Source organism: Halichoerus grypus, chromosome 3 (assembly GCF_964656455.1).
Source record: "Halichoerus grypus chromosome 3, mHalGry1.hap1.1, whole genome shotgun sequence".
Taxonomy (NCBI): Eukaryota; Metazoa; Chordata; class Mammalia; order Carnivora; family Phocidae; genus Halichoerus; species Halichoerus grypus.
The window spans coordinates 124,554,583-124,575,907 of NC_135714.1; the positions used below are offsets into that span (position 1 = coordinate 124,554,583).

General features: G+C 43.2%; 1 protein-coding gene across 3 annotated transcripts in view; it reads left to right on the forward strand.

Moving 5' to 3' along the window:
• The window catches only part of REELD1 (reeler domain containing 1), a 32,753-nt gene that overhangs the window by 2,926 nt on the left and 8,502 nt on the right, over positions 1-21,325 (forward strand). For 2 of the 3 annotated variants that reach the window (XM_078069289.1, XM_036077804.2), the window contains exons 2-5: positions 14,306-14,754; positions 16,317-16,555; positions 19,504-19,726; positions 20,775-20,929. In XM_078069289.1, coding sequence (XP_077925415.1) covers positions 16,348-16,555; positions 19,504-19,726; positions 20,775-20,929 — 586 coding nt within the window. In that variant the 5' untranslated portion in view covers positions 14,306-14,754; positions 16,317-16,347. The remainder of the gene's footprint in view (positions 1-14,305; positions 14,755-16,316; positions 16,556-19,503; positions 19,727-20,774; positions 20,930-21,325) is intronic. The other variant, XM_078069290.1, reaches the window with a different exon arrangement.

The following is a 21,325-nucleotide window of genomic DNA, read 5'->3' on the forward strand; positions in this document are numbered from 1 at the left end:
TGCCGTCCTCTACATTCAGAGATGGGGTTGCCGACGGTGATTTGTTGTCGCTCTGCTCAGGTCCGACAGGGACGATCAATCGGCAGCCAGTGGCCCTTTACACCCGGGCCCACGTAAAACCCGCCCCTCAGCTGGGGGCTGCAGGTGCTGTTCGCAGAGTCTTGCTTCTCTCGAGAGGACTGTCTCTTAGAATTTCTTTTTCCCTCTGGAATGTCCCCATTCCTAATGACTCCACGACAGGCTGTTTGCCAGCAGCCTTTTGCCGTGTCTTCCCGTTAGAAGCTGCATCATCAGATGCTGTCCATACACAGGAGAGAAACGGAGACAGGATCAATGTGAATCTCAGCTGCCTTTAGCTCCCCGGCCCAGCTCTGACAGGATCCACGGTCCTCTGTCCCAGGCTCATTTGCTCAGATGTCTAATAAAGGCAAATAATTTGGAGGCGTGTCTAGAGTGAGGCTTGCTAGGTCACTCGACCACCCTCCCCTGAACCCCCTTGCGCTCCCTAAGTGTGCTTAGCACACACATACCATCCCCGCTCCTGGAAGCATGACCTACACCCTAACCCCGGGCACATGCGATGCTTACTTAGCATCCAACTAGGCCATGTCGTGTTTCATGTTAAACTTTTTAAAAAATTTTATTTATTTATTTGAGAGAGAGAGCATGCATAAGCAGGAGGGGGCGGCAAGCAGAGGGTGAAGCAGACTCCCCGCTGAGCAGGGAGCCCGATGTGGAACTCGATCCCAGGCCCCTGGGATCATGACCTGAGCCGAAGGCAGATGCTTAACCACTTGAGCCACCCAGGCGTCCCCATGTTTCATGTTAAATACATTTTGTTTGATGTTTACTTATGACTTCACTTTTGCTGTTTTTATCATTTTTCAGTTTATTATAGAAACTTTAAAAATAATTTTTTTATTGAAACTGATCACTTTGAGAACTGTGAGGACCAAGTCCAGGATAGCAAGAGATATGGTAGGCTTTGATCAAAATGTCATATTGTGTTTACATTTCAGAAGAAAAGAGAAATATCTATTTTAAGAAATATTAAAATAGAGATTGAAAGAGAATAGCCACTTTCCCCCCGGTTAGAACTGCATTCCCGGATGAATCTGTTTCTCCTGTTCAGGGAAATGAAAGTATTCTTTTAACTAAGAGGAAAACCAGGTTAAATAAGCTACCAGACAATTTAAAGACCATACTTTTTATTAAAAACCATTGCAGACTTTTAATATGCTTGCTTTTATCATTGTCATTCATTTTCCTTTAATGAATGAAACTTACCAAAACCCAACACATTCTCTTCTTCCTCCATCTTTCCTCTTCTGTTGTGTGGGAAAGACTAGCTTTTAGACTCCACAGTTCCAGTTCCCGACACCACCCCTCCCAAATTATATGGGCATTATTTCTCTCAAAGTTGCCCTTATTCTGGGTTCATGTCAATTTCTTTATTATTCTAACAAGCTGACCCTTCCTCAAACCTGTGTGGAGATGAAGGAAGCAGGAAGACAGTGACTCCTTGGAGGGCTGGTGGATGAACATCCCTGACCCAGGTGATTTGGGAATTTAACAGAACATCAAGAAAGAAGTTCCCATCTGTCTTGTGTAATGAGAGACACAGTACTCCAGTTTAAATTGGAAACAGGAACCCAGGTTGATTGGAGAGCCATTGTGAACTAGAAGCTCCCTGAGGGTAGGGCTGTGTTTTGGCTTTTTATCTCCAATCCTGAAGATGTCTGGCACATTGGTGTTCTGTCTTGCTGCTGACAATTAACTCCATAGAAACACAATCCTGATGCCCTTAAATAATTTACCTCTGTCTTTGGCAAGCGTTTTTGCTTCCAGATGGAAATACTCTCATCCTCAGCGTCAGCCCCATTATTATTACTTGAAAGTTTGAAAACACTGGCAAGGAGGCAAGTTACGGGGCAACAGGGACCTTAATTTTCTAACATCTGCTGGAAGTTCATCCTGCTACAAGGAGACCATCTGACACATTTTTGGCTTGCCTGGCTGATGGTTTCATTGCTTAGAAATCAGGAGAAATACCAAGGAGGGCTGATACTGGACTCATAAGGAGGAAATGCTCCCCAACAGGGCAGTGATGAGAAACTGGGGCAGCAGTGACTTTGTCACCTTGGTATGTGTACGAGGCAATAAAATAAACATTGAATGTAGTCAGACATATGTCCTGGTCTTTATGAAAGCAGATGCCAAGAAGTTCAGAGAAGGGGCGCTGGGTGGCTCAGTCAGTTGAGTGTTTGCCTTCAGCTCAGGTCATGATCTCGGGGTCCTGGGATCGAGCCCCGCATCAGGCTCCCTGCTCGGGGAGTCTGCTTCTCCCTCTCCCTCTCCCTCTGTCCCTTCCCCCTGCTCGTGTTAGCACTCTCTCTCAAATAAATTAAAAAAAAAAAAAAGTTCAGAGAAAACATCACCTGTGGGAAGAGACTGGAAGTTTAGGAACCTTTTTAAAGCTTCTTCCTGTATACAAACTCCAAAGAGAAAAAATTGGGTTGGCCTTCAGAGAGTTCTGTATAAAGATATGGAATAGCTAACAGGTATTCAAGGTTTGCTTTGTGCTGGCCACCGTCCTAAGTTCTTTACAACTCATTTAATTTTCACAACCACCCCATGAGAAAGACCTCATTTCTTCTACAAATGAGGAAATCGAAGCACAAAAAGGAACTTGCTCAATACCACCCAGCTAGGAAGTGACAGGGGTGGGACTTAGGCCCATCAACCGGCTCAGGAGACTGTAAGCCACCACCTGAATATGTCAAGAAGCCCGAACCCCCAAATGAACGGGGGCTTTTCAGAATAAAGCGAACAACAAAGGCACGGTCCACTTGCTGATGAGGACACCGAGGCGTTAACAGGTGGCTAGGAGACCAGGCTGCTCCTGTCTTATTTCGTTTCTTTATTCTTCAAAAGGAGTAATCTCCAAACTGAAAACATTTCTGGGAGAGAAACAGAATCCACACAAACACCGAAGACCGCAGCTCCTCTTAAGTCAACTCAAGTCTCCAGTGGCAACGAACACACGCCACCAAAACAGCCTGTAGCTGACACAGCGGAAGTGCCAGTGGGAGCCTATAGATTCAAGAACATGAGAGATGAGCAAGAGCTCTGGTTTCATAAACAGAAAAAAAAGGTTAGGGAAACAATAGACACTCGAAGATGTTAAAACCTTGAAAAACTCAAAAAAATTTAAAAAGGCTTAGAAAAAAAGATGATTCTTTAGAAGGCGGGATGGGTTCACTTGAGCAAGGCATGTCAAGACCACATGATATTTAATCGGCAGAGTTTCTAAACTACTCAACTACAGGAATGTAATTGTGACATCATTATGGTCACCAGCAATGTCAGCTGGGCTCACGACTACTGAGCAGTTTCCACGTGCCAGGTGTGGTCGAAAGCACTCAGCATGTATCATCTCACTGATGCTCAGAACCCACCAAGCCATGGCCTAGTAGTGGCCTCTCTTATTCTTAACACATTGAACAAAACTTCTCAGCCTTGTGGACAAAAATAAAATAGTTGTTCGTCTGATCAGAGGATGTGTAACTGATTCCTCAAAATGAAAAGGATTTAAATGTACATAAAACAGACGTGTGGAACAACTATATTTAAAATATATTACAGTCTGTGCTTGCTTCTATACGGCTTAACATTTTCACCAGTTACTCAGGTAAAGGAATAAAAGATTTTTCAGATGATGTAGTATAGTTAGGGGTGGATAATACTAGAAATAGAATCAAGAGTGAGAAAACCCAAGAGGCTGGAATAAGAGTAAAGGCAATAAACTGGAAACAAAAAGCACTTCAATTTAGGGTTTTGGATTTTGTTTTTGAATTTGGGGAGATCCAGAATTATTGAATCTCGTTGTTGGAAGGAATTCTTGGTTTTCTGGCTCACCTAAGAAGTCCCACTAAATCTCTAGTTCCCCGTTTCTAGTTCCACATGATATGGTATGGGAGATGAAATCAATTTAGTGGATAAAGGTCAGCATTTTAAAAAAGTAAAATAGAAAAAAATCAAAGTGCACCACTTAGAGTAATTATTAGCATTACTGTGTTAGCTTTTGTTTCCATTTTATTCTTGGTTGTGTGTGCCCTTGGTGGCGATATAAAATTTACTTCCTGTTATAGAGTGTGGTCAGAAATTTGAAAGCCACTGCTATGGCCAATTCTTAAATACCTTTCTCTCATTACCTCGTTAATATACACGATCTATGGGGAAATATGGAGATTTATATTTTGTACAGAAATTACTCATAGGAGGATTTTTTCCCTTGTAATATTGAATTTAAGTGTGTCCCACTGTGGCTTGAACACCTTGGCTGTGTCTCAGCCCTGCCACGTACTGTCCACATGCTCTTGCTCAAATCATTTGACATTTTTAATCCCAAATAGCCTAATCTATAAAAATGCAAATATTACTAATACCAAAGCAATAATACTTTTCAAACCCAATATGATGGTAAAAAAAATTTTTTTTAAGAGAAGGCCCTTTAAAAACTCGGAAGATTTTACAAATGCTATTCTTCCTTGTAGCCCTTAAATTCACCTTGGACAAGCCTACTCTCTTCTTGAAACCTTTCAGCTATCTGAAGACAGTCATCAGGAACCTCTCCCCTAGAGTTGAAGCTCCCTGTCTGCGGAGCCACTCTTTGGAAACGCACGGTCCAGAGTCTACAAACCACTCTGGTCACTCACTTCCAAATGCACTCCAGTTTGTGTATGTTTATTCTGTTTTATTTCATTTTCTCCTGTATACTCATTTTATTTATTTATTTATTTATTTATTTATTTATTTTTTATTTTTTTTAAGATTTTATTTATTTATTTGACAGAGAGAGACACAGCGAGAGAGGAAACACAAGCAGGGGGAGTGGGAGAAGAAGCAGGCTTCCCGCAGAGCAGGGAGCCCGAGGCGGGGCTCGATCCCAGGACCCTGGGACCATGACCTGAGCCGAAGGCAGACGCTTAACGCCTGAGCCACCCAGGCGCCGCTCCTGTACACTCATTGTAAAGTGAGCATGCAACATGAAAAATGGCATGCAAGTAATGAAAATAGCTGTGTTTGGTGCAGGAGCTTCTTGATGACTATTTTGCTGTTTCAAAACTTATTTTTAATGCTGGGATATACTCATCTTCCATAAAAGTAAAACAAGGTGCCCAGAATCTAATTCCAAATGTAGAATAAAATCTCAGAATATAATGGAACGATTATGTCTCTTGTTCAGGAGACAAAATGGTACTAAAATTATTGTCGTGGTTTTGTTTTTTAGTGAATGTTTTCAGCTTAAAGCTCTAAAATGTTTTTGTTTGTTCATTTGTTTTTGTTTTGTTTTGTTTTTTAATGCCTACTGGTGAGCCATATCTCCTCCATCTTGAGTTTATGCCGTTGGTTTTTTTCTGACCTAAGAAGAGCCCTTGACATTTGTCCTTGTTTAATTTCATCTTGTTAGAGGCAGCTCATTGCCCTAGCCTGTCAAGATCGTTTTTCATCATTATTTTGTCATGCGGTCATCTGCATGCTCCTCCCAGGGGCTGGTCACCCACAGGCCACAGTCGCATACCTGCTACACCTTCCTCCCATGGCCCTGGAAAAGAGGAGCCGCAGGAAACCCCCGTTCAGGTGACATGATGGAGGGGACAATGAGTGTCCTTTAGGGGAAGTCATTCAGCCAGTTTACAATTCTTCTTCTTGTTCTGGTATTATTTTAGCCCATTTTTTTCTCCCTATGGTCTATAAAGTAAAGAAGAAACAGGCAACTGATTATATTTACCTTTTTTACTTAGTTGCTAGGAAGCTCAGAGTCTGAGCCAATCATGCATTTTGAGTGGGTCCAAAACAGTCAAAAATCCATAGAAGTAAAATAATAATTGTGGGAAAAGCTTTTTTAAAATGACGTGTTTACATTATATGGTATATGTAATTTTAAAGAATTGGGCTACATAGAATAAATCCTACACAGGACTGTTCTGTATCTTGTGTATTTCAAATTGTGTTATTTCTATACACATGACATAGAAAAGCAAAACATATTAAGGGACTGCCATATTTGAATTTTGTTTAACTTTAAACTGTGTTCAAATAATTAATATTTTCTAATTAACTATAGGTCCCTCAGTAATACACGTGTGAATCTGGCTTTGGGAGGGAAATACAGAAGCTTTTGTGGCAGGAATAACAGTGATGCTAACAAAAATACCGCTATTCCTCCAAATCATGAGGTAGGCAAATACAACGGCCTGAAGTTGAGTGACACAGTGGAGTTGAAGTGGTGGCTTGGCCTACAGTAGACCTTTCCTTAAATTTTTTTTTATTAAAATTTTTTTTTCAAAGATAGAGCACCAGTGGTGGGGGAGGGGCAGAGGGAGAGGGAGAAAGAGACTCTTAAGCAGGTTCCACACCCAGCTCGGAGCCCAATGCTGGGCTCAATCTCACAACCTTGAGATCACAACCCAAGCTGAAATCAAGAGTCAGATGCTTAACCCACTGGGCCGCCCAGGCACACCTCCTTAAACTTTTAAGGGTGCTGTTGTTGCCATGTGGATTTTGCTCACTTCACCACAGCATTTTTATGTGAAGGAAGAATGAAGCACTGGTCTAGGAATTGGGAAGTCTGCTATTCCTCTGTCCTGCTTTTCCTACACCGCCCTATGGTTGGAGGCAAGAGTACCTTTCTCTGAGATGCCTCAAACTCATGAAGATGGGGGCCACCCTCACATGTTGGAAGCATGTGCAGAGGACCTCAATAACTCGGTAATGACGTGGGGCAGATTGCTCTCACAAGTACCGGCTCAGATCCCAGGTAGTAAGTTGAGGTGTGGTATTGAGCGGCTGAGAGGCTGACTTCTGTGGCTGCTTACCAGGAAGCCAGTGAATGAGGCCTGTCAGTTTCAGGTGTCTGTTTAGGAGAACAAAGAGCTGTGGTAACAGAATGGGACAGAACTACAGGTGGTGTGGGGGGGACGCAGAGCCAGCTCGGGACGTGAGGGTCATAAAGCAAGACAGGAATTTGTCCTGCAGACCTGGTCTGTAAAAGTGAGCCGGAGAATCATTTTTGGAGTTTGGTCTTTGTAGCTTCCTTGAAAAATATCTAAAAAGTTGGAAAAAAATAAAAATTTTGATGAAGGCTTTCACATTTGGAGATTTCGGTATCTCCATCGACAAGAGGGGGTGTAGTTGGGGCTAACCAAATGATTTGGGGTTTTTTTTTGGTGCAGAAATGATAGGAGGTTTGGGTGGCTTCTATAAAGGAGAATAAGCTCTGTTCGTTGTGACTACTTCCATGATGGGACATGAAAGGGCATTGTGGGGAGTGACAAAATGGAAGACAGTGTTTAGGTACTGAGACAGAATGCTATGCTCTTGATTTTATTTTATTTTTTTAATGTTATTTATTTTAAAAAAGAGAGAGGGAAAGGGGAAAAATATATCCTTAAAATTTTTTTAAAGATTTTATTTATTTATTTATTTTAGAGTGAGCAAGAGAGAGAGAGAGAGAGAAGACACACACACACGTACATACCCATGAGTGGGGGAGGAGGGAGGGAGAGAGAGGAGAGAGAGAGGTCCCCTCGCTGAGCAGGGGGCGCCATGCTGGGCTCCGTCCCAGGACCCTGAGATTCCAACCTGAGGCAATACCAAGAGCTGGACACTTAACCGACTGAGGCACCCCAGTGCCCCTATCCTTAGAATTTCTAAACATTCCTTAATTGGAGAAAATCTGCTCTAGTTGGAAGGAGGGCAAAACACCTGGCAGAGTTCAATATGGTGGACCCATGAAGTCCAGATCCACTGCAGTGGCTTTTTCTTGCATGCCTTGAAGATGGTTTGCCTCCTATGGTTGCAGGGTTAAAATGCGAGGTCTTCAGGGAGGAGCTCTAACTAGGTTTCTTACTTACCCAGAGTGGCCTTCCAAACCCTGATGCCAGAAGTAGGAAACTGAAGTCTTGCCCCCATCCTTCATTTGCTCTCCAGAACCAGCACAAGCCACTCTCTCCATATGCTTCGGGTTTTCTTGAACATCTGACGGCAGGTGGATAGCACAGGGATTAGGAGCACAGGCTCCAGACCCCCCTCAGTGGTATACCACTCAGCTCCTCCACTTACTAGCAGTGTCACTTCAAGCAGGTTATTTAAATCTTTCTATGCCTCAGTTTCCTCATCTGTAAAGTGGGGAGGTTATTAGCACATATCTTATAAGGTCCTTGTGAGGATTAGAGGAGTTTGTACAAGTGTTAGATGTGTCCCTGACACACATTAAGAGCTCAACAAATGGGAGCTGCTATTCCTACTTCCCTGGAAAAATTGGAAGAAGGATGATTAAAATAAAGGATATGCTAAATTATTTACCAGATGACTTATGGTGAGCATGGTATTGTGCTATGCATGGGAGCTAAGCAATTTGACGATGATTCCAACCCTCCAGGGATTTAGAGCTAGGCTGATGTGGAAGAGAACACTACAAGGTCCAAGTGCCCCTGAGGATAAAGAGTGCACATGGTGTAGGATCCTAAAAAGATGCTACAAGACCATTATAGATGTAGAAATCCCTGGAATTACTTCAACACCGAGTTTTGAGACTAATTTTTGGCATCCAGTTGCAAGATGTGAATGTTTGGGTGTTTTGAAAGGGGGAAGGAAACTCTAAACCCCCGATACTCATTTTCTATACTGCCGTAATAATACGTGTAATCCTCTCTCCCCTAATCATTTATCCCATTGTTTTGTGATTATCTGCTGATGCATTCGTCTCCATTGTCAACCCTGGAGAGATGACACTCTGTGTTACTCATCTTCATATCCCCAGGCCTGAGCACATGGCCTGCACTTGGCAGGCATTTACTTAGAGGCTGGCTGAAGGCATAAATGAGTGCTGAGGGCATTGTCGGCATATCTAAAATTGAACGCCACCAACTTCCCTCTTTTGGATGTAGATTATATTATTCATTCAGGCTTTCTAAATACCGATCTTTTTTTTTTTTTTTTTTTTTTTTTAACTCTCTTTGGCCACCTTCCAAATCCTACTGAGTCTTCCTTTTACTTCCATTTACTGCCATCAACAGCCCTGTCACCATCACCCTTATGTCAGGTGCGCCTTATTTTATTTCTGAATAATCACCCCAAACACCCTCTGCCCCTTCCACTTTCATGGCTTTCTTCAAGCTCTGCTTGACACTTTGAATCTTCTATTACCCCCTGCCCCTCTCCAAACCTCACCCCTAAGATCAACCATCTTTTCTTGCTTGTAGTTGAAATACCCCTCTCTGCTCTAAATCCTGGTAGCCTGGCTTTATCTCCTTTCTGATGATAGCTTGCATTTATTGCTGTGCATCCCTACACTAGCACATCTAGTCTTGACAACATTCTTGCGAAGAATCTAATAAATAGCCTCCCCATTTTTCAGATGGGAAAAATGAAGCTCACCCACATTAATTAACTTATCTAAGGTCACAGGACTAATTTGCTGTCTAACTAACTAACTGTCTAACTAACTAACTAATTTGCTGTCTAACTTCAGATCTCTTTCTTCTACATCTTACTACCTCACCCCAAGTAAAACATCAGCTTCTAGAGAGGAGAAATCCTGCTGATACTTTGTTGCATCATCAGACTCTCTTAGGTATATTACTTTGCAAATAATAAGCATTCAAATAGTGATTAGTTTTAACATCCTCTTTGTACTGTTCTTTAACAGGGAGAATGGAGGAGAGGATAATTGGGTAGAAAAAGAGCACTAAATCATCCTTTTTTTAAATGGGAGAATTGCCCTGTATCCTGGAGAATGAAGCAAAAGTCTCCAAGCTTGCAAAGTGTACAGAAATGCCCATCAATTTCCCATTTTTAAGGAAATTAAAGTTGAGTTTGAAGACAACTGAGAATTTTTCTCTTTTCTTACACACATTGTCTCAGCACTCCAGAAATCTATAGGCTTTAAAAAAATTACCTAGGTAAATATTAAAATGCTCACTACAATAAGGATACTAGAATAGCCAATGTCTATGCAACAACACTAGTCAATTTCAACGGACATTCATGACCAAGGCGTGAAAAAGGGAAGAGTTGTCAATGAGTCACCAAAGGCACATGTGCCATTTTTAGAGACTGAACAGGAAGAAAATGTCCACGTGTCTGTGAGAGTTCAGGTCCCAGAGGCGGGACTGGCATGGTGAGCTCCTTCCTTTCGGAGGACTCAGTGGGCATTTGCAAAAACTTTTTTGCCAGCTGGTTCCGAAGCCAGTAGTGATTCAGGATGGTGTCAGTGCTCACAATATTTATATGCCAGTCCGTAATTATGTGCCATATCCACGTCATCTCTAGATGTTTTCAGAGTAGCTCGTCCTTCTACCTTTATGACTAAAATAAAACTTAAAAATATGTATAACTCTCAAGCTGGAAGAAATCTAAGGGATTATTTAATTCAAACCTTTAATGTTATACCTTAGGCGACCCAGGGAAGTTAAGTGATTTCCGGAAGGACACAAAACTTCTGATTTACAACCATAAAGCCCACCACCAGACTTGTCCTGTGTTTCCTAATGTAACTATTCTAGTCAGGGCCATGGGATGTTAATGTAACGATTTAGTCATGTTAATATCTCCAGTCCAGCTAAATTGCGAGTGTGAAATGACTCGAGTAGATTCAAGCAAAAACACAGTGTTTTCTCACTTTCTGGGGACACACAGCTTGGTCTTCTTGGAACGGGATTGGATGCCAGAGGGGCCTGGAATGTTCTTTCTCTTGCTCCTGCTTTTTTTTTTTTTTTAATTAAGATTTTATTTATTCATTTGTCAGAGAGACACACAGAGGCAGGCAGAGGGAGAAGCAGGCTCCCTGCCGGGCAAGGAGCCCGATGCGGGACTCAATCCCAGGACCCTGGGATCATGACCTGAGCTGAAGGCAGACACTTAACCGACTGAGCCACCCAGGTGTCCCTCCTGCTTTGGTTCTTGCTTCCCCTCCTGTTCCCTCACGGTCACACTCTAACACCTGTCAGGGGCACGTGGCACAGAGGCCTCTCCTCTCTGCTCAGCCTCTGTTATCTCTACAGCTCAGCCAAGCTTTCTCTGTCCCCAAACGAACTGTGTTTTGGGCCCTTCCCATGCTAAGGGCTAACCGCTTATTATTTATGACCTCAATGAAACTTGAGAAGAACTTTGGGATACAGGTACAAGAATTAGAGTTATCTGTGGTTTGTAGATGAGGTTAGAGAGGTAGCAGGTGGCAAAGCTGTGGTGAGGAACCCTATTTGTCACAGCCTGAAAGTTGTGTGATCTTTGGCAAGTTATGTAAATGCCATGACTCAGTTTTCTCATCTCTAAAATGGGATGATAGTAAGAGGGACCTCATGAAGTGTTGTTGTGAGTATTAAGGAGGTATCTAACCTACCGGTTTCCGAGACCGATGCCTGTATTGCACAATGACCATCTAGATGTGTTATTATTTGTATCTGCTATCTTATCCCCTCAGCCGCGCTGCCTCTTCTTATATATCTTGCACATGATACATCGTGGCCTGACCCCACATTTGTGACCTCTTTGATCAACTACCTTCCTTGGTTTAAACCTGTACTGCCCAGTATGGTAGCAACTCAGCACCTTGAGCACTTGAAATGCGGCTGGTCTGGACTGAGGTGCGCCGGAAGTGTAACATACATGCTGGGCATCGAAGACTTCCTGTGCAAAAAGAATGCAAAATACCTCGATAACACTTTTTTGTGTGATTGCCTGTGAAATGGTAATATTTGCGATATATGGAGTTAGATCAATGTGTTATCAGAATAAGTTGCACTTGTTTCTTTACTTTTTAAAAATCTGCCAACGAGAAGAATTTAAACCACCTCCGTGGCTTGCATTATATTTCTATCGGCCAGTGCTGGTGTAGAGACACCGTCTGTGTTCTGTGTCCCAGGAGAGGCTGTGCTTCAGCCCTGCCTGCGGAGAGGCTCGCTCGAGGTCAGGGGCCTGCTCTGGGACAGTAAGCTCTGTGGAGGGACTGGTGCAGGGCCTGCTGCTGGCTCAGTGGAGGCTGGGGAGGGGGTGTGGTGGGTAATGGGGGCCATGGCTAGGATAAGCCGTCCTCCTGGTATCCAAGGAGAAGCATTACATGGTGAGTGGCAGGATTATTATGGACCCATTTATGTTTGCTCTACCCTCTACCCTCTCTAACCTGCTAGTTGGCTTTTCAGAACCCCCAGATCAGGGGAGTTCGGGCTGCAGAGCCAAAGCAAAAGTGTTGGTACATTACCCCCCACCTGTGGTGGGTAGATTATGCCAGGTGACCAGGGAGGGGGAGGGAGAGCAAGGAGACTTTGGCCCTGAGACTAGGTGGGGAGTGGAGAAAGGTTAACCATGCTCCCCATAGCGACAGGAATCTGTGCCCCACTTGTGGCCACACCCAGGGGAGGGGGTGGCAGGACCTCAGAGAGGAGAGGCCACACAGTGGCTGAAGACTTGAACCCTTCTTTGCTTGGAAACGTCTGAACAAACAGCTTTCAAGTGACCACATCAGGTTAGAAAATTAGGATAATAGCAATGGAAGGCCCTCACCCTCATTTCCTAGGCCTCCCAGATTCCCTTATTACTTAACAGAAGGTCAAGATTTCCTGTTCCTGGTAGGACTGAGGCTTAGAGGAGCCAGATTTAATCAGTTTGATTCCACTCTGCATGGAGGATCCTGGAGTCCTCGGCCAGGGAAGCTCAACCTCCTCCGGGGGCCGTAGGGTACCCTTCCTCCTGTAAACTTGCCATGATAGGCCAAGCAAATTGGCCCTAAAACAAACATTACAGCACTCAGACTGTAGTCTCTAAACGAGTGCTTTCCTTGTTAAGTCATTCACTTCATCAAGATTTCTGGAATGGAGACTAGACCTAACAGTCAGACCATTGCTCTCCCTGGAGTCCCCCACCCCCACTCTGATTCACCCCACACTGTCCATGCTAGAATTCTCTCTTGGGTACCCTACATTCAGTGAGTCACCAAACCCTACCGAGGCTACCTCCAGATGATCTCCTGAGTCCATCCCTCTGGTCCCCCCACCATCACTGCTCACCCCCCCGTTTCTTACTGGCCTGCAATGCAGCAGCCCCCTCCACAGCGCCTCGTCTCTGTCCCTGGCTGTCCGGCTGTTTCCAGAACTGCCTTCACGGAATCCCAGCTGCGTGTCTTGCTGTTCCACTGCTTAAACAGCCCCGGGAGCCCCTTTCTTTCCCACTGGATATGCTTCGACCTCCTCACTCTGACATGCAAATCCCTTCGGAGTCTGGCTGCTTTCCTCCTCCCTTGAAGCCCCCTCTCCAGGCCCACCTCAAACACGTCAGGCTCTGTGCAGGACTCCAAGGTCAAGTTTCATAGGTGGAAAACTGAAAACAAGCAAATCGCACAAAAAGCCCTTCAAACGAGTTCTAAGAAGGAGAGGGCCACAGAGAACTCTGAGGAATCAAATTCAGTTTGGGTTTTTGCTCTGTCGCCTTATTCCAACCCTAGCTTTTCTGAACCCTTTGGCTCAAATGATCTGTGTTCCTTGAAAAGTCCAGATTCTCAAGGTAGCGGACTGGTTGCTGCCCAGTCAATGGATCGCCTCATCTCGGGTAAAGTGGCCATCACTGACTAATTCGTCAGGTGAGATGGGAGGTTGTCATATGGCATGTAGGGGCTCTTCCAAGGGCTGAGATCTGGGTAGATTCTCCAGAGCAGTACTTCCAAGAAGCAGAAATGAACTCCGTGGATCTCCGGGGGTGGGGGTGGGGGGGGCGGGGGGGGGGGGTTGAGAGTCTACACTGACCTCTAACAAGCTCCTGGGTGATGTTGATGCTGCTGGTCCACGGACCACACTTTGAACAGGGAGACTTTACTGGGACAGTAGTCAGGACACGGAGTTAAAAGTATTCAATACCTTCCTCTTGTTCTAGAATGTTCTCCAGTCTTTATTGCCATAAAAATTCTGCTCAGTGTTTCAGGTACAGTTCAGATGTCACTTCTATGAAGGTTTGGGGGCTCTCCTGGAGTTACTCTCCTTTATGATATCCCACTGATCACTTGCCTGATAGCTACTTGGGTATAGCTGTCACCTCCAGTTTTGTTTATTCTACCTACTTACTTACATACAGTTTTCATTTATGTATGGTTTCGACGCGCAGTCTGAGTCTTAACAAGAGTGTACAGATCCAGAAGAGTCGCATCACCCCCAAATTCCCTCGTGCTGCCCTTTGAAGTCCCTCCTTCCCACAACCCCAGCCTCTGGCAACCACTGACCTGTTTCTATTCATATACTTTTGTCTTTTTCAGAATGTTATATTAATAGAGTCATACACCATGTAGCCAGGGATGACTTCTTCAGCTCCCATTGACTCAAGAAGCAGAGAACACTGAGATTTGTTTGATTCAGTCATTCTCCCCTTGGGAGGGAAACCAAGATGAAGGCATCTGGCTCTTGTGAAGGATTCCAAAGCCAGTCATGGGCAAAACCAGTTCCGGTTCTCTCTAGTTCTTCACACAGGCTTGAACAGTGTTGGTGTGGAAACCATGTGTGAGTATGTGCATGCAGTCCTAGAGAAAGCCAATGCGATTAAGGCTGGATCTGGACTTTGAGCTACAGCTCCTGTGGGTGCTGAGGATTAGCAGTAACAGCTGCTATCCTGCCCATTAGAGGAGAAACAGAAGAGAGAACAAAAGACTTGTTTAAAGGATGTGTCTCTGCAACTCTGAGGGGGGAAGCCAGTCCATCAAGCCTGAAGGTAAGTGGATGTTTTCCTGGTTCTGGTAGACTAGGGCTGGTGGGAAAGCAGAAACCTCAAGATTTAAGGAGGGGAGGGTGGGATTTGTGGGGCGTGGCTCTTACCCCTCCCCCCTGTATGTGTCTGTGTTTGATCTGATTTGGGGAGAGGAGACCAACTTCTGCCATCAACAAAGGCTCCAACGACATTTCCTTGTGGTCCTTCTGGAAGAAAATGGAAAAGCCCTGGGTCCCCTCAACTTAGAATGTGTTTTTACAGTTCATTGTTCATTACCTCTGAATGTCCCTGGGAAACTGTAGGAATGGTCCCTTGTGGGGAGAGGTTTTTGACTTTTTTTTTTTTGCCTCATGGAAAGCAAACCTAGCAGAGAGTTATTGTCTGAAGGACTCTTAGGTCCAAAAGATTGGAGTTATAGGTCACCGTCCTGTCTCCTTGTATCTGGTCAATGTAAGAGGCGGGGTGGTGGTGGGTGAAGACAGGATGGGGGTAGATGACATTGGATTATTTGGTTGTATGGATTATCTCCTTAGCCACTGCTTTTATAGCTGCTTTCACTACATTCAAAGTATTTTATTTTTACATTTTAAAACTAGCTTATTAGAGAGGAGGGTTGTGGTTGCCTTGCATTGCTCCTTAGATCAACATATTAGATGAACTTTTGAAAATTCCACGTATATAAAAATATGAAAAGGAACAAATCCTTTTTTAAAATGCCTAACAGTCCTAAATGTTTATTCAGAGGGCTTTCACCTGTCATATTTGCTGTCTCTCACATTATTCTCCTCTGAGAACTTCTTTTACACAGTCAACTTCTCATTCTTTCTGTCCGTGACATTAGAGCTAGCAAACAAAAGTGACACTTAGTCTCTAAATGTTATTTTATCCAATCATTTTATTCTATTCCTGAGCCCCGCCCCCCCACCAGTAAATTTAACAAGGTGCACAGTGGATGGGCTTGGGTGTAACTTTCTCTGCTCATCTTCTCTGTGAAAAAGTAGTGAAGTAACTAAACAAGTCAGTAAGAAGAAGGACAAGAAAATACCAAAGTGTTGCAAATTTAACAATTGCTTCTAAGTAATTAATTCATAGTTGGCAGAAATTTTGTATCATTCAACTCTCTACTTTGCAATCGTAGCAATAAGACATTAAGCCAAGCCACCATATGCCTTGCTGCCTGCCCATATTGGAATACTGGGTGTCTCACTTCACCAATAATGTATTATCGCTCACACAGCCCTTGGATATCAGACAGCTTGTAAAGAGTCACATCAGGATACAAATATTTTCTGGTCTTATTTCTTTGACTTAATTAAATCCTCTTTAAAAAGAAGCAGTCTGGTCTTACAAGAGAATTATAAGATGAGAGGTTTTTTGTTTTGTTTTGTTTTGTTTTTAAAGTGTTTAGAAATTGAAATACTTCCTACAGTCTGGAACATCTTTTTGATCTTGACCTTGAGCCCTTGCAATCTGGGGAGGCAGCACTAGCAGTATCTCAGGTTTAAAGGCATTGTATATTCAGATCAGTCACATTCAAAAGGACGTCATATCGTTTTCTTAAACAGCATCTGGATTGAAGCTGTTGAAAAGGGCAGGATGTGGGTCTCGGCCGCCCTCGGAGGCTGGTCTTGTGCGGCCCTCTGCCTGGCTTCCTGCTCAGCTGCCTTTTCCCATGGTGCTGGCTCAGGGGCCTGTGAGGATATGCGGCCCAAGCACATTCAAGCCCAGCCTCAGGACCCACAGACCCACCACATCACCATTCACACCGGCAGGTCTTCCTACTCACCGGGTGACACAGTTCCAGGTATGTATGGGAGAGGCTTTGAAAGACCCCCCTGGGCCCTCCTGACAAATTCCAAGCTGTGTTTGTCCCAAGCAGGAGTTTCCTCCGTTAAAGTTCGACTTAATCCTAAGAAGCAGTTATTTCGCCCAAGATAAGCATGAAATATTTGTATCACGAGAACCACATAACTAATCTGTATATTGATATTCATTTTTACAAGAAGGCACAAATAGCATTATTATAAAAAAAATGATTTGTCCTTCTTATAAGATATAAATATAATTATCCTGAACAAACTTCATGTAGTGTGTGTGTGTGTGTGTGTGTGTGTGTGTATGAACTAGGCTTTTGTTTCTCATTATTTAAAACTAAAGTTATTTGCAGAGTGAAGAGTATTTCCTGCTATTTTAGTTTGGGTGCCTGGAAAAGCAGAGAGAGAACTTGAGGGCAGGTAGTTTATTTGGGAGGTGATTCCAGGAAGTACAGACGAGGAAAGGGAGACAGGGAAGAGAGAGACACCAATAAGAAGGGTGAGATTGGGCAGGTCACTGCTGTGGGCAACTGGGGCTCAATTCCAGTGGGGACCCTCTGAGAAACCATGTGAAACATGCCTCTGAATCATCTCTCAGGAGGATGGAGGGGCTGGGGCATTTAGGGGTGGAGGGGAGCATCCCCACCACACACACACACACACACACACACACACACACACACATTTTAGAGTCCTGCCTGCTTACCTTACCTTGGACCAAGCTCCCAGCAGAAAAAGCGAGAAGAAATCTCTAGGTATGAAGGGTGGTAGCTGAGCACAGACCAAAAAGCGTCTGTGCAGCCATGCATGAACTCAACCACATCAGCGGTATTGGCTCGACCCCCTTTGGACTTTGCTAAATTCTTTTGATGGCAGTTAGAGGTGATAAGTTCAAATAAAATTTACTCTGTAAGTATCATTTTCCCCAATCATTCTGTTCTGTTGTTAAGTGTGGGGAAAAGCTATGTGGGTATATATTGGCCCCCACAGCAATATACTCCCCAAACTGAAATTCAGGCTATTCCAACAGAGCTTCCCAAATTTTGTCACATCACGATACAGCGAGGAAATGATAATATGTGTAGAGCATGCTGGGGCAGATGCAAGGAGCTCCTCAAAGCTGGAGGCAACTTCTCTGGGGCTCCAACCACCACAGTAGGCACCCAGGCACCCCGGCACGACAGGATCAATATGTCAGCACCCCCGTGTTCTGTGGCTAAGGGAATGAAAATGGTAAGAATCAAAGCACTGTATTTGGGAGAAAAAGCTGTAAAAATGACCCAAAATATTGTGACACCCGAATTCTAATAAAAAACCTGAAGGAAGCATAATTGGATTGTGATTGGAACAAAGACAACATACATAATAAAGAGCTGGAGGGAGCCCTTCCTGGATTCAGTGAGGGTCAGTTACTACTTTATTGTGCTGGGATTACACAGTTTTCTTTTCTTTTCTGGGATATCACTAATTTGTGAGCTCCTTGAAGGTAAGGACCATGTTATCCTGTTCATGGATGTATGCTCAATGCCTAGCACAATGCCCAGTTTGAAATAATAACTAAATACTTGTACAAATGTTTATTAATGAAAGTTCAAATGCATGGAAAATAAAATGATCACAGACACTAAGCTGCATTTAGCAAGCCTATAAAGTTATGACCCTGGTTTTAGCTACTCATTTAATTACAAATGAGTTTGCCATATTATTTATGTCTGTAAGAAAAATTCCTGCAAGTGAAATTGCTAGATCAAAGGGAAACTGCATTTCTGGGCTTTTTTGGTGTGTATTTAAAAAAAAAAAAAAAAATATATATATATATATATAACATAAAATTTGCCATTCTAATTGACAATTCAGTGACATTAAGTACATTCACAATGTGGTACCCCATCACCATTATCCATTTCCAGAACTTTTTCTTTATCTCAAGCAGAAGCTCTGTACCCATTAAATAATAATCTCCATCCCTCTCTCCTCCCAGACCCTGGTAATCTCTATAATCTTTCTGTCTTTATGATAACTTACCTGCTCTAGGTATCTCATGTAAGTGGAATTGTGCAATATGTCATTTTATATTCAGCTAATTTCACTTACTGTAATGTTTTCTATGTCCTTCCATGTTGTAGCATGTATTAGAAGTAACTGCATTTTAAATATGGAAAATATTATTAGGTTACCCCCTCGAAGAGTTGCATGGCTTATAGTTCTAGCAGTAGTGAATGAGTGTCCTAGTTTTTCCACAGGGCTATCAATACTGGTTATAATTTCACATTTTAAAATTTGTTAATATGATAGGTATACTGTCTCATACTTGTTTTTTAAATCATGATTTTTTAATTTCAAGTTTTTATTTAAACTCTAGTTAGTTAACATATGGTAAAATTGCTTTCAGGTGTAGAATTTAGTGATTCATCACTTACATATAACACTCAGTGCTAATCGCAAGTGCCCTCCTTAATAAATCATGATTGACCTTATTTTATTTTCTGTTTGTGTCCTTTGATAATTTTGGGTTGGTCACCTTTTTATTGATTCACCATTACTCTTTGTGTATTTGTCTGTTTTGTATCTTTACAAATATTTTTCTCGGTTTATAATTTGTCTTTGGATTTCTTCTATATTCACAATATTTTTAAATCATCCTTTCCTTTAGGCAATTGGGTTTTTCTTAGAAAGGCATTCTGAACTACCATATTTTTTAAAAACCATGTTTTTCCTAGTTTTTTTTTTTTTTTTTTGTATTTCATTTTGACATGACTTTGCTCTAAATGGAATTTACTTTGGGTGTGAAATAGCACTTCAACTATTTTTTTCCCCTAATTAATTTTTTACTTTCTGGGTGCTTGTCTAAGCTTTTAGTTTTGAAAATACCCATATAAAATCACCAAATGGAACCACATCAAGAGGGCTCACCTCGAATGGATGTTTTCTGTTGCAGTGACCGTGAGGAGCATTCGAGATTTCATGGGATTTCTACTTCAGGCTCGAAGAGTGTCTGATCATCAAATAGCTGGCACTTTTGTTTTCATTCCTCCTCATTCCAAAGCAGTGGCTTGTTTTCAAGAGGCTGACACAGTCACCCACTCTGACAAGTCCCGGAAGAGAAACCTGTCCTTCGAGTGGAAGGCCCCTGCTCAACCTGTGGGGAATATCACATTCCTGTAAGAGCCAGGGCAGTGCTGCTTCCTGGTAATGGAGCCTTATACTCTGAAGAGAAGGAGCTTCTCCACCCCCTTCCTGCATGCTTCAGCCCCTACCTCCAGCCACCTCATGACAAAGACAGAGTCACAAGGACTGCCCCAACTAGACAGTCTATGAAGAGGGTAACCAAAAAAGAAGTTGCCCCCAGCTCCCCTCTTTGTCATTATCCACAGTTCAGGGGTACATGATTTCCCCTCCTCTCTGGGCACAGATGCATCTTGACCAACCTCTCCAGGAAATTCTGACCAGAGGAAAAAGAAGGACCGTGGGAGAGTAGGGAAAACTGAGAAAGACAGAGGCTGAGGCAGACGGAAAAGTAGACACCTTCTTGGGCCCAGTGAAAGCCCCTGAGGTCTCTGTGCCTTGGCTTGTGGTCTATCAGATGGCTGATGACTTAACCAACTGAGCCACCCAGGAACCCCTAAATTAATCACATTTTTATAACTGCCTTCTGAATATTTAAACTGGGAAAAATGATTCTAGCTGATAATCCCTACCTCAGTGAAATTGGGGGAGGATAAATGAGATAATGTTTGTGAAAGGGATTTTTACTAAAGAAAGCCATTAAGTACTCAAAATACCAGTTAGAGTACGAACAATTTATCTCTAATTTTCAATGGAATCTACAATTACAACAGAGCTGTACAATTGTACAACAGAATTATGAAATTTTCAATTAACAGAGTAATTCAGTTAACAATATACAAGCAATGGCTAATAATAAAGTTGAAGACAGAAACTTTTGAGACTGAACAGTTCAAGAAGATACCTTTTAATCAAAATGAGGTTTTCTAATGACTGTATTTATTTAGGAGGGGAATTTAGACATATCCTTCCCTGTTTTAATTATTTGCCACAGTTGAGTTTTGGTTTCTAAAGAGAGTGGAGTCACCCCAAGGGCAATACGATCATCTCTTCAGCTTTCTGTTCATGTAGACTTTTGTTCTTCTTCAGGTGTTATTTAAGGGAAACCAAACCCTCGCATCATTTTGCTTTCTTTTTCCACAGTTTGTCAGTTGTCCAGTCATATTTCATTTACTGGGAGAGGATCGAATCATCTGTTGTGTCTCAACAGACACACCGCGGAGCCCACGCTGATGGCGGCGAGCAGCCCGGCTCACCGATGCCAACCTCTGGCTGGAGGCGGGAGGGAACCACCCCAGGTATAGCTTGCTGTAGGACTCAAGAGCCTGGTTGGCATCATTATGGGAGGGAGAGGGAGAAGCAGGCTTCCTGCGAGCAGGGAGCCCCATGCGGGACTCGATCCCAGGACCCCAGGATCATGACCTGAGCCGAAGGCAGACGCCTAGCCGACTGAGCCACCCAGGAGCCCCTAAATTAATCACATTTTTATAACTGCCTTCTGAATACTTACACTGGGAAAAATGTTATTTTCCCTTAGAAGTTCCCTTAGAAGCCAGTTCCAGTTCCTGCAACACAAGCACTAAACACCTGCTTTGGCCAGCTGCAGCAGCTCACGGCCAAGGGCAGGAGGGGATGCTTGCCGTTGCTGTTTGTCTGCTTCAACCTCACAAATTACTGGGGGGCCCTGTGGTGGA